This window comes from Mustela erminea, chromosome 13 (genome assembly GCF_009829155.1).
Source record: "Mustela erminea isolate mMusErm1 chromosome 13, mMusErm1.Pri, whole genome shotgun sequence".
In the NCBI taxonomy this organism is placed as follows: Eukaryota; Metazoa; Chordata; class Mammalia; order Carnivora; family Mustelidae; genus Mustela; species Mustela erminea.
Genome location: NC_045626.1, coordinates 71600226 through 71614096, shown reverse-complemented (window position 1 = coordinate 71614096; position 13871 = coordinate 71600226). Strand labels below are relative to the sequence as shown.

Genomic DNA, 13871 nt, shown 5'->3' with positions numbered 1-13871 from the left:
TGATATTATTGTTAGGGCTGAGACCTCATTCCATTCTAGGCTCCCACACATTTGTTTCTCTTCTCTTCCGGTCCCCACGGGCAAAGGGTTTAAACCTCTGAAGTCTCTAGTTCTTTGAAATTGCTTTTCTCTTTCAAAGCTTTTCTTCAGTCTTTCAGTCCAATTCCTGATCCCTTTCCCTAAGAGACTAGTCTGTTATCTAGTTTAAAAGCTAAATGCACACACATGAGGGCACCAACAATGTATAAGGCAACATACTTTCAAGTGAGGATTGTTCAGAGTGTTTAGAAGAAATATAATGCAGGGGATTTGCTTGCATCATAAATACAGAGAGGGAAGATTTGCCCAAACTAGGGTCCAAAGAGAGAACAGGCAGAGGCAGGAGACCAGATGCCGCACTCCGACAGCACTTCAAGGATGCCTAGCTTCCTGCAGTTCCAGTATCAGTAGAAAGGGGGATTTACATGTGTGTATGCAAATGTCTTCTTTACCCTATTAAGTTATTAACTGGAACAGCAGGGATGATTTCTGTGCACGTTGGAAAATCGGCCCCAAAGTGTTAGGCAGACTTAACACTGTGATTATAATAGATAATAAATTGTAATCTCAGGCAATGAGCATATTTAATAGATACATTTTTCAAGGGGAGGCCTGGGCATTCAGATACACACAGCAAAGGACAGGGTCTTACTGACAAGGCCTCAACATCCAACTTCAAAGACATTGTTAGTTCTGGTAAATACCTCTTCCACCCATGGTCTGGGTTGGGGGAAATGGCCAGCAGAGCTGGACAGGCCTGAGAAGAGGCAGAAGACAGGCCAGCTATAAGAAGATGATGGACAGCGGAGGCCCCAGTAAGGGAAATGCATGCTGCCCCAGTACAAGCCAGCACACAGGCCTGGGAGAATGATCACTGACTAGGTCACGGCCTGGAGGGCAGACCCAGAGAGTAAAAACACTCACAGAGCAGCAAACGAAAGACTTATGTGGCAGAGGAAACAGGGAAGAGGCCCGGCATGTTATCTTGTCGGTACGCCTACAGGTGTGAGTGGTGGGAGGGAAGCTGAGGGAGAGGAGCTCAAGCCTCTCTAGCCCCAGGACACTTTCTCCAGCTCCTGGGTCTGTCTGCCAATATGCTTTGTTTTCACAGCACCCGAGTTTCTTTTACCCTAAGCACCCGTCACACCGTACAGGACTCCCTGACGTCTGTCTTTCACCAGGCTGACTGCTTCTGGAGGCCAGGGACCGGGCCTTCTGGCCTTTCATTCCCAGGACTAGCACATGGCACTTGGTAGGTGCTCTATAAATATTTGCTGACTAAACGGACACATGTTCGGTGACTGGACTGCAGTTGTAGCTTCATGGCCTGACGTCATGAGTCAGATTTTGCCCCAGCAGCCCTGGAATGACACAGACAGGCAGGCTCACTCCCAAGAAGTGGGAACCCCGGCCGCTCTCACCCAGGCTGACGAGCACCCGCTGCAAGGCCTGGTAGGACGAAGTCTGCAGGTCAAAGAGGGAGAGTTTGTAGTCCGTGCTCAGCTGCGCCTCATGTCGGATTGTCTCAAATAACGCTGATGCCCTATAGAGCTGCAAGTAGGGACAAAGAATGTCATTCATTCCCCAGAAACCACTATGGCCAGAGACAACTTCTGTACCCAACTTGGTGCTCCAATCTAGAAACACTTTTTTAAGAGGTTTGAAAGGACGGATCTTCATTTCCAGGTAGGTTCCTGTAGACTGGAAGAGGCATCATATCAGATCACACCCAGGAAATGATGGTTGTTTATGTGCTCAATTAGACTAGGCGATCTAAAAGACAAAGCTTATGGACTTCTAGTCTGAAAGTTGCAAGAAAAAAAAAAAAATCAGCTATGAATCCAATCAAGGGCTGATTTTGATTAAAACAAACAAAGCCTCTCCTTTTGCCCTCAAGCAACCATAATTTAGTACCCCAGCCTCACTCAGCCCCAGGGCCAGAGTGAGAGCAGGTACAGAGCAGACAGGCTGGAAACAAGGCTGGGATGGGGGGAGGGAGGAGGAGCAGGCAGCCATCCTTTCAGGAGGAGGTCAGCTTTGGCAAGCAGTTCAGCCGAATCAAACACTGCCCTCTGCAACGGTGACCAGGAGTAGGTCTTTCCGGGACAAGCTCCCTGCAGCCACACCTGCTCACAGGGACATCCACAGGACCAGATGCTCAACATTCCTACAGAGACACTGCCCTGCTGCTCCAAGTGGCTTCTCCATGAGACTTTTCTCTTAATATTTATATGTAAGGAATAGTATCCAATTTTAAGTTCATGCAAATTTAAAAAAAAAACCAAAAACAGAATTCTAGGACTAAGAACTTAGACTTAGTATCCTCAGCTCTACCACTAATTCATCCTGTGACCTGGGGCAAGATTTGGAGTCTCAGTTTCTTCTTTTCTATAAAGGGGATGGTTATCATTCTACCCTCAGAGGTATTTGAGGAATAAATTCAGTGAGTGACAGTACCTGAAAACTGCAAATCACTATAGTAATATAAGTTTTAATTTTTTAAACAAGGAACTAAAGAATTGTTTAAACTGCCTTTAATAGTTTAAAAAGGAGAGAGAAACACCACCACATTCCAGGAGGCCATGGCACAATTTCAGTCACATCACCTCATCAGTTCCTGTGGGCACCTCCGATAGGAGCCTTGATTCACCTTGCCTTGTGCTCCTGGGCCTAGCACAATGCCTCAGCAGGAATTACTCACACACGGCCTAAGCTTTGAGTGTGTGATTTTGGATGATGCCATCTCACAACTCCTTCAGCTTGACAGAGGAACCACAACTCTAGGATCTTTCCAGTCTCCAGAGCCAGCATGAGAGTGGGCTTCTCTTCAACTATTTGTACATATGCAGAAACATGAATTCTGTGTGTGTATGTGTGTGTGTACAAGTGCGTGTATGTGTATGGGTGTGTGTGTGTGTGTGAGAGAGAGAGAGAAGGAAGTATCCACTGATGTGTCTAGAAACCTATAAAGACATTAAATCCAATAATTATGAATTCTTGAATTACTTCTCTCATAAAATGTATGTAATTTCATATGAAGGTTTAGTGAGGAATGGTAACACGTAACATAAGAATGCTAAAGAAATCGTTGAGAAATCTCTCATACAAGTGAGCAGGAATCTTGACTAAGGCTCAGCACTTCTGGGCTGGAAAATCTATACACCAATCCAAGTGCAGAGGTTAGCACCTTGTAACAAACGTCATCACTACTTGGACAGTAATCCCAAGGGCTTCCATGCTTCTGGCAACAAAATCCACTTGGAACAGGGGTTCTTCTACTCACCTGATGTTGGGCCTCCTCCAGGTTCCCGCTAGCCCAAAGGGAGAGGCCAAGACCATGGCGAATTTTGGCTTCATCTTCTCTTCGGCCCAGTTGCTCAGCTAACCTTAAGCCTGAAATCAGATAGAGAAATGCTAAGGACACACGGAAGACAGACAATCCCCCCTGACCAAGGAGTCCTGGAGGTTAATTCTGCACCAGGTGTATATAAAGAATGTTAATAACAGAGCTAACTAAAATGCGGGACAAGAGTAGAATCAGTCAAGGCAGAGTAAACATTCTCTTCAAATTCTGTGTTAGTGGCGACCTTTCCAGAACAGTCCAAGATGCCCCAGCAAGAGCTCAGGTGATGGCTATCAGCAGGAAACAGATCTGCAGGGCAGGCAGAAACACTGAAACGTGAATGGAACCTAACCTGGCTGCCCTCCCAGCTGTGAAATCCCTAGCTTTGCAAATGAAAACTTCTGGCCTATAAATTTATCCAACCGAATTCTTTGGCAGGCAAAAGCTTTCCCTGACAGTTCAAGTCAAGCACAGAAGCCAAGCTAATACTCTTCCCTATCTCACGTACATAGCATCCAATCAGTGTCGATGGGAGACACATCTGATGTTCTCCCCAAAAGCAGAACACTCACACCGTCTGACCCTGCCTTCTGTTACCGACACCACTGAGGCATTTCATGTCCAATCTGTTTTTCCTTTAAGGCTGACACTTTGATGTGCCTCGGCAGGGTTACAGAACAAGTACATAATGAGTTGAAAGCCTTAAATGAGACTGTCCTCATTCTAGTGGCCTTCAGACAGACACCTGCAGTTTGGGTCACTTACCTACAGCAAGCTTCTGGCTTTCGGGACACAAAAAACCTCCAAAGCTTTGGGAAAGCCAAATCTGAGGGCAACCATTTATTGTCCTGGCCACTAAGCAGTTCTCAGCATCACTCTGTCCTCATGATCTGGCTCTCTGTACACAGGAGTTAGCTTGTGCAGAAGAGCACAGGAAGGTTCCCACACTACAGCTGCACGCACAAAGGAACGACTTCCTTTTTTAAAATCTGATTTACAGTGGATGGGAGCCTGCCTCTGAGCATGCTGGGCCAGTGCAATTTCTGACTTCTGAAAAGGAACTGAGTCAGTTGAAGTGATATTCAGGTTCGCGCTCGTAAAATACTATGCATTTCACAAGGCACTTAACTCAGAAAACTTAGAAATACCATTTTAAGTTTAAAACGTGTTGCTGGATAACAAAAATAATACTTGCAAATTATTCACATGTTAAAAAAACACCTCATACAATAGGAACACAAATGGAGGAAGAACACAAATGGTTCTTGGATGAAAACCAGGAGAATGTTTTAACCTTCGACACACTAAGCATATTCATTCTTCAAGGCAGCTATCCCTGCTCAATGTTCTCCAGTGAAGAGCTAAGAGGCCGGGCAGACACAGTATCTGTCCCCCTCGTTCCTATCAGCCTCTGTCTCTTAGGAATCTAACCCAGCACCCCAGCATCCCTGAAGCCTGGTTTCCCAGGAACTAGTTTCATATAGCTCCAGGTAGGTCACTAAATGGGCCCAGGCTCCTTTTCTTCACTTACAAAAAGAGAGAAAGCCAGATGAGACCAGTGGCTTTGATCAGGGTTGTCTGTACACATTACCTGGAGAGCTTCTACCAAAATCTCAGACCAGGCCCCACCAGTGAGGTTCAAGTGCCCTGGGGCGGGGTGATGCTGACTCACAGCCCCCTCTGAGAGCCAGGAGAGGGGCAGGCACCAAGGTGGTTTCTGGCTCCACTGTACCCTCAGTGCAAGAGGCTGCAGGCCTGACTCAGAAGCACTCAGAAAGGGCCTTCCAGGTGTCCGCACCTGTAATAGCTCATGAGAAGAGGCATCTAATCCCACCCAGGAGCCGCACCAGGCTTTCTGGTGGAGTACAGCCGCAGAACAGGCACCATGGAGATGCCATGATGAGAATTTAGATCTCTACGAGACTCAGAATTACAAGAAACAATAAAAGTGAAATTGAGAGTTTTCCATAAATGTAGAATTATGTTACAATGTCTCAGGCAAAGCAGCTGCTTTATGGAAACAATATTTCAGGAAGTACAAAAGAACACAGCTGAAAGGTTGTCATTTGCTGGGTCTGAATTTAATAGTTTTCACAAATTCGACTGAAAATCGCCCCCAGTCTGTTGGAATTTTACCACAGTTAAGTTTCAGGAAACCCAAAGCCAACTCTCATATTTGATGCATGGAGGCAGAGCGCCCATGGAGTGGAAGCCAAAAAAGGTCTGGGAAGTGGCTCCCAGCCTCTGGGTAACCTCTCAGCCTGCAGGCCAGAGCAATCCCTGGTCTGTACAAAGGATGACAGCAAACCGTCAGCTTCTGGCCCAGTCTTCCCTTTGCTTCCTGCTTCCCTCCCTCCTGGCTTCCCAGCTGGGGCTCCGGAGTAATGGGGGATATATCACTGTTCCAACCCTGTGCTGTGCTTAGAAACAACAACACACAGGGTCTTGTGTGGTTCTTGGGGCTGGGAACTTGGGCTGGGGCCCACTCCACCATGAACTGACCACATGGTCAGGACCAAGCCACTGGACTCCCTGAACCTCGGGTCATTTGGCCGCAAACGGGAGTAGAGATACACCTCTGAAGGTTACTGTGAGAATGAAATTCGGTTAAATAAACTAAACGTGCAAAGACCCTTGGAAGCTGGAAATGAGAGTTTTTGCTTGGAAATCAGCAACTACTTCCTTTTACTAGTGAGCCAAGAACATCCTATCTGCCCTTCTTCCCTTTCAGGATGGGAGGGCGCCATGTGCCCCCATGAGGCGAAGTGCTTTCCGGGGTAGGAGTGTACGGGGTAGAGGATCAGCACAGGGCTGTGGGGCTTCTGCTTCCTGAGGAAGGAAGCTCCGAGGACTGGCTCATGTGGCTGCATGGAACCTGACAGCAGGGGACAGGAGCCTGGGGGTTGGGGAGGGGGAGGAGGAGAAGGAGGAGGCAGCTGCAGTCACTTTCTGGGAGTGTCTGGAACAAGACTGCCATAGCATCAGCTCAAGCACTACGGGCAAGCACCAGAAGGAAGCCTGGCCGACTGCTTGAGCGAACCTCAGACTGGATTAAACCTCAGCTGTGACCTCAAAATGGACTTCTTCACAGTTTTGTTATAGTTTAGGTATTTTCAGGATGGACAACGCGGCTTGGGACAGATGGGCATCTTCCTCTGATTCAGGCCCTTAAATTTTATGCGACTAAACCTTACTTGCTTCCTCTTATGTGGGAATGTGTCGTCTGCTGTGAAGGTGAGGGCTCCAAGGAGCAAGGAGGGTACCAGCTGCCCGGACAGCCAGCTCCCAGGGTTACACAAGCCAGGAAACACATTCTGGACAAGGGAACGCCTTTGTGCTATTAATGCACACCTAGTGGGGGCACCACAGTTTTGGAGTTGAACTCATGATGTGGCCTCTGAGCTCCTCACTCTGGGCAGGGGTGGCCACTCAAACTGCGCCTACTTCCTTCTGAGTAGACTCTGAACTTGACCTCAGGGCTTACCCAGAGACCACCCCACAGGAACCACACAGGACCTTTTCACTTACCTTCCTGTAAGTACATGACTGCCTGCGAATAGTTCTGCAAGGCATGATGGGTCCTTCCGAGGCTACTGTATGACACTGTCTTAGCCACCAAGTCATTCATCTGCGCGGCGATGCTCAAGTGCTGTTCTTGATAGACCACGGCCCGCTCAAAGGTGCCCAGGGATTCATAGGTGAGGCCCAGGTTCCCGTAGGCTCGGCCCTGGCAGGTGGGGTTGTTGGTTTCCTCTGCTATCTGCAGATCGAGCTGGTGGTACTGCAGGGCTGTATCATATTCCCCCATCTGCTGGTAAACGCCACCGAGGCCACAGGCCGCATCACTTTCCAGAGCTCGGTCTTTCATCTCTCTAGCAATGTTCAGCTGGCGTTCAAGGCAGGAAATGGCTTGTTCGTAATTCCCTAATTGGCTGTGCAGACTTCCTAGCTCTCCATAGGCCTGCGCTTTATTAAAGGCCTCCCCGAGCTCATGGGCGACCACGAGCCTCTTTTCAAAGCACACAAGGGCTTGCTGCAAGCTCCCCATTGCCCTGTGGGGATGTAGACAGAAAAGCAATGATATTATTTTGTGCAGGTGCAGACATGCTAAAGCCCCCGAGAAAATGAAAAGCATTTGTCACTGTCACTTACTATAGAAGCTCTTAACTCCTCTTCTAGCTAAAATCTATCATGTGCCCTTAGAGTGAGATGCAGGGGAATTTCATAATCTGGAAAGCAATTCAAAAGTCATCCCTTAGTGACCTTCCCAAGAGCTTGAGATTCAATGGGATATACACCCCAGAGGAAACATAAAATATATTAATAGGCACAATGATAGCGAGTGAACTGTTTGGTTCTTTGGGCCTCCCAATTTCCACTACCGCTTAGACTATGTTTTTGAAATCACTTTACAATGGCTATAAATCTTTCACCCTGAGCTTCTCAGAGCACTCTGTGGGTGATGATTTAGCTTGACCCTTGCCCTTCCTCTACTCCAGGAGCCCTAATCCCCTGCTGATCTGGAAGGGCCGTAAATTCTGCAGACACAGACACCTTCTTGGGTTCCCCACACTCAGAAGGAAAGCATCACCTTGGCCAACAGTGTGTCTTTTCTGTGCTGCTAAGAGATGACATGGTAAGACTGGGAAGAGCAAGGATTTGGGCAGCAGACCAAGTCAGTTGTGTGGGGCACATGAATTCCTTTCCCTGAGCCTCCATTTCTGGATGATAGTAAATCCCACAGCCCATCGCAGACCATAGTAAGTGTAGAGTAATACAGGATTGCCGTAAATATTAAGCAAGATATCTCTGCAAGGTGCCTAGCATGATGATGATAGGATTTTTATTTATTCACTTATTTATTCATTTATTCACTCCCACCATCTTCAGGTGGTTTTCACTAAAAGCAACAAAACGTGAGTCCACGTAATTCGCGGGTATAGATGTGTCATTAATAAACACATTCATATAATGTGAGAGACTTTCAGAAAACATCAGTTGAACTGATGCATTCACCTTTCCCGTTCCCATTATCTCTTTTATCCTGCACCTCATGAGGTAGTCAAAGAAGCATTGCATTTGCAGTCAGACAGCCCTGGGTTTGACTCTCAGCTGTTCTTAATTTTTAAGCTGCGTAACCCTGGACATCGACTAAACCCCTCTGGGTCTTAGTTTCTTCCTCCATAACTGAAGGGTAATAATAACCCCGCTAAATTCACAAAATCATTGGGGGAGCTGAATAAGATACACATGAAACTGCTTTGTAGGTAACAAGCCACCATGCAGACAGTAAGTTGCCTTTACTGTCACAGATGCTCTTAGTGCATGTGATCAACCACATCTGACCTCTGTCATCTTTACCTGTGCCCATTTCCTAGGCCCCGGTAAGCCTTAGCTTGGTCTTGCATGCGATTCAGACTCTGGGCAACAGATAAATACTGTTCGTAGTACTTGATAGCTTCCTCATAGTCACCCAGGGCCTCGTAGCAATCCCCCAGATTGCCATAGGCGCGGCCCCTGTCGAGCACGGACTCGTTTCCACTCAGCTGCTGCAGCATGGCCAACTGCTGCTCGAAGTAGCCGATGGCTTCTTCCATCACATTCATGTTCATCTTTGTGATCCCCATGTTGCCGTAGACCTGGGCTTCCAGACTGGGGTCCTTCAGCTTCTGCCCCAGATCCAGCTGCTCTTCATAACACTTGAAGGCCATTGTGTATTTCCCAAGGGCCATGTAGACCGCAGCCAGATGCCCGTGAGCTCTGCACTCCCCCGGCAAGTCACTCAGCTCCTGATAGACCTCCAGTTCCTGTGTGTGATAACCCAAGGCCTTGTCGTATTTCTGGATCATCCGGTATGCCGTGCCCAGGGCTGCATATGCACTGGCTTCCAGTCTTCTGTCCTTGACATGGTGAGCTAAGCCCAGCTGCTGCTCATAGAATTTTATTGCACCATTTATATCTTTTTTACAGATGAATATATCACCCAGGTTCCCCAGGGCTCGAAATTTAGCCTGGGAATTATTCAGCGACTGGGCTAGGGACAGTAGGTACTTCTGACACTCTTCAGCTTTGCTGAAGTTCAGCAGAGCCTTGAATGCTAGGCCCAAGTTGCAGTAAGCTTTCGCCTGGCTCAACTTGTCATGAAGGTCTTTGGCCAGCGCCAGATCCTGCTCATAATATTTTACAGCCTCCTGGTAATTTCCAAGGCAGTAGTGGGCATAGCCGAGATTGTGGCAGACCTTCCCTTCACCTTCCATGTCTTGAAGGTCAGGAGCGAGCCGGAGGTACTGTTCATAATAGGGGGCAGCCTGGACATACTCCCCCCGAGAGCAGTGGAAGTTGCCCAGGTTGCTGAGGGCCCGGGCCTCGCTCTGGATGTCACGAAGCTCCCGAGCAATATTCAGGTGGTTCTGATAATGTTGCAGGGCCCGGTCATGGGCACCCAGGGCCTGGTAAGCCACGGCCAGGTTCCCGTGTGTCGACGCCTGTGAGGCCCGGTCATTCACTTCCATGGAGATCTGCAGCTCCTGCCGGTGGTACTTGACCGCCTGGTCGTACATCCCCAGGGCATTGTAGGCATTGCCCATATTCCCATAGGCACGGCCCTGGGCAGCATAGTCACTCAGCTCCTGGGCGATGCACAGGTGTGTCTTGTGGAGTTTCAGAGCGGTATCATAATCGCCTTTCATCTGGTGTATGATTCCTAAGAAAGAGAATAAAGGAACAGAAAAAAGGTTAGAATTACTGATGAGCAGTTTGGGGGAAAAAAAAGTAATTTGCAACTCAATTTATACTCAAACACAATTCAGATGAATTAGAGAATTTAAAATAACAGAAGGTAGAATTAAATATTTATCAGCGCTCCAGAGGGGAGATAGCTTTCTAAGCTTTGAAGAAACAGAAAAAAAACACAGACAGATTTGATTACAAAATTAAGAGGTTTTGTACTCAAATATATATCTAAAATTAAAAGGCAAACCCGACACTGAAAAATATGTGACACATATATGACAAAATCCAATAGCTATCGTGTATAAAGATTTCCAAGTTTTCACTTGGTCTGATTTTTTTAAAAAAAAATCTAAAATCAAACTCTAGTTTACTGAAATAAGCAAAGAACAGTAAGTGTGAGCAGACAACTCACATCCAAGAAATACAGAAGTAACCACAGGGGGAAAATGCTAATTTCTTTTAATAATCAAAGAAATGCAAAATAAAGCAACCCCGAAGTACCATTTTACTGCAGCTAAATTAGCAAACAAAAAATTTAAGCAGCACCCTATACTTATGAGGTTGCCTGAAATTGGTAAACACATCAGCTGCTGGACATAAACGGGAATGGCCTATGGAGAAGCAGGATGGCGAGAACCACACACGTGGTCCTGCTCAGACCCGGCAATCCTACTCACGGGAATATAGTCTATAATCATCTGAAAAATGCAAAAGCTATTCACATACCAATCTTCACTGCAGCATTATAGATTAGTGAGAAATCAGAAACATCTTAAATGGCAAACACTGGGGGACTGTAGAAGTACATTTTGGTATATCAACTCAACAGAGGATTATGCAGTCATTAAAAGATAATTATAAAGTCTGGGTAGAAAAATGAGGGAAAAGGGTTCTTACAATAATAAGCGGTAAAAAAAAAAAAAAGGGCAGAAAACAACGCTGCATGCTCCCCATGACAACAGCCAGGAAAATAAGTGTGTGCACATGGACAAGACCTTGAGGGGATTATGCAAAAATAGAAACTGCTTGTGAGGTGATGGGATTTGCATGATTTTTTTCTTCCAAAATTTCTTAGAATTCTGCTTTTACAGTCATTAATAACAGCACTTTAAACAACGCTCATAAACTATGCTCTAGCAGCTAAGGTACTGTTTCTACAAGCAGTTCAAAACAAGATATATCATCGAAATAAAAAAGAGAAAGTAGTTCCAAATAAGGGATATCATCAAAGTAATTGGGAGGCGCCTTTACTGAGAACCTGGTTCAATCTGGGGAGGGGGGTGGTTTGGGGTGCTGAGCCCTGAAAAAGATGGACAGAATCTAGTATGCAAACAGGTTTCTCCTTGCCCTTGGATTTGAACATACTTTTCCATGAATCAATGTGTGGGCTTTGCAGTGGTGACCAAAACCCACAGAAGTACAAAAAAGCAAAAACACCAAGCTGGGTTCTTCTTAAAAGTCTGAACTAAAAATAGACGCGCTGAGAAGCAAGCTGTCAAAATCCAGGCCCCACAATTCGCTTCTGTGACACTTTCACTGACTCACTCACGCGCTGCCCCAGGATTTACTGGGTTAAGGCTCGTGGTGGGCAGCAGGGACAAACAAAGGAGATGCAAGTCTGCCCTCAGAGAGTGTGCCGGGTCATGAGGGAGCCGGTCAGGAAATGAATAATGTCAGCACACATCATAAACGCTGAAGGGAAGGGGGCAGAAAGGAGAATGCCAGGGCCCCTCTTCTGTCCCCGTGTCCTCCCCTGCCTGGGCTGGAGGTCTGCCCTGTCACAGGACTTGCATCCATCTCTGGGTCTGGCCAGCTTTTTAATGTTAGCTCGACTCGGGGTACTGGATACATCATTCAGTCCCTCTGAGCTTTTCATAGTTCGTCTATGAAGTGAGGAAAAGAATCATCTCGAAGCCAGTCTTAGAGGGCAGTAGTGAGGATCAAATGAAATCACGTATGTCTGAGTGCACTGTAACTGCAGACTGGAATTCAGGTATTAGTCACTGAAATTACTACATGCTTCTGTGAATTCTCAAGATGGTAGAGTTTAAACAAACGATGGTAATTATTCTGGGTATTTTCTTAGAGGAGTAAAGTATTGCATAATTTAAAAATAACTAAGTAAATCATGGTCCTCTATACAATGGAATAACATAGTGTCATTAAAAATGGTGAAGTAGGAAAAAAAATACCCTGAGTCTCTCCCAGAACAAATGATTTAATTAAAAAATGATGAAGTCAAAGAGGATATATTGACATGGGAAAAATTATAATATATTAATGGAATATATGGTCACAAAACAGTATATTGTAATAAAAACATTAATGGATGTATATACATGTATGTTTACATTTATGTGTCTACATACAGTGTAGAATTTATTTAAATGTTAACAGTAGTAATCTTTGGGTGGTAGAACTGCCATTTTTTTTCCATTTTGTTTCTCTGTATTTTAAGTGGTTTTTTTTTTCCTCTAAGGAATGTATAGCACTTGATTTAAAAATTAATGAAAGGATTTTTAAAACTCTGATCCAACAAGCAAAGTAACATTCGTGGGGATTGGGTCTGATCACTCCCCTGGGCTGGAGATGTCATTGGTATCCTTGCTGGAAGGATGCGGTTTTTCAGAACCTGTCTCAAGGTTAGAAACTCTAAGCTACCCAAGAGGCAATATCTGAGCATCACCTGGAACTGCATGAGTGTTGAAAAATGATTAGTGACAAACCTTTCAGTTCTGAAGACCTGAATTTGACCTGTATTCCTAAACTGCTTTTATGTAAAGAGAAAATTTTTAGATTTCAATTTCCGGGAATCCTTCAAGGAAATGAATCATTTGCTCCCTCTGTCTTCACTTTCTGCATTTCTAAAATGAGAGGGAAAAATATCTGCCCAGACAAGAGTCCACAGTTAGGAACAGAGCCAGAGCCTGGGGTAGGGGCGGGGAAGGGGGCAAGAGCTGGGGCGCCCACATCTCCCTCTGAGCACCTTCTCCCACAGCAAGGCCTTCGCGCAGATTTTTTTTTCTTTTTCCCTCACAGCTTTTAGATTTCTTTGCAGGTGTTTTTTCTTTTAAGCCAATATGATCATTACTTGGTTCCCAGGATGATGTTAAAAAGAAACAAGCAGCATGAGCCCTTCAGAAAAGGCAATGGGGGAAGCTCAGGTAAACTTTCATGCTCCCTGACACCAAGGACACAGGTCTCTCTTGCTAGCCCCCTACCCTCTCCACCATCCTACAGAAAACTTGCTAAGTATCTGGATGGCGAACTATCATGGAAAAGCAGAACTTTAAGTCAGCAGTTCTGTTTTACAAGCCCGGCTCCTATCTCGTTCAGCTGGGTACCTTTGAGATGGTCACTTTAATTCCATGAGGCTTTTTTCCTTTTTTTTTTTTTTTTGAAGAGAGAGAGCATGTACATATGCACACATGTGAGCAGGGGGGTGAGGGGAAGGGGAGAGGCAGAGGGAGATGGAGAGAGCATCTGAAGCAGATTCCATGTCCAGCATGGACCCCGATGCAGAGCTTAACCTCACAACCTTGAGATCATGACCTGAGCCAAAACCGAGTCAGTTGCTTAACCGAATGAGCCACGCAGGCGCCCCTCCTTTTCTTTTCTAACTGAAACTTTTTTGGTGTTTTTGTTTTCTTATTAAAGTTGGGTTATGCTATGTCAAAGAAAAGGTATGAGAAACATAATGGTATATATCAGTATGCTTTGTAACCCCCAGCATGGTATCTGAACATGGTACAAGCAG

The 13871-nt window shown here is 45.9% G+C and overlaps 1 protein-coding gene across 8 annotated transcripts in view; it reads right to left on the bottom strand.

Annotated features, from left to right (window-relative positions):
- TTC28 (tetratricopeptide repeat domain 28) overlaps nucleotides 1-13871 on the bottom strand; it is a 648175-nt gene that overhangs the window by 101739 nt on the left and 532565 nt on the right. For all 8 annotated transcript variants that reach the window (XM_032311632.1, XM_032311633.1, XM_032311635.1 and 5 more), the window contains 4 exons: nucleotides 8744-10085; nucleotides 6911-7434; nucleotides 3323-3432; nucleotides 1461-1590 (listed from right to left, as the gene is read on the bottom strand). In XM_032311632.1, the coding sequence (XP_032167523.1) occupies nucleotides 1461-1590; nucleotides 3323-3432; nucleotides 6911-7434; nucleotides 8744-10085 (2106 nt within the window). The remainder of the gene's footprint in view (nucleotides 1-1460; nucleotides 1591-3322; nucleotides 3433-6910; nucleotides 7435-8743; nucleotides 10086-13871) is intronic.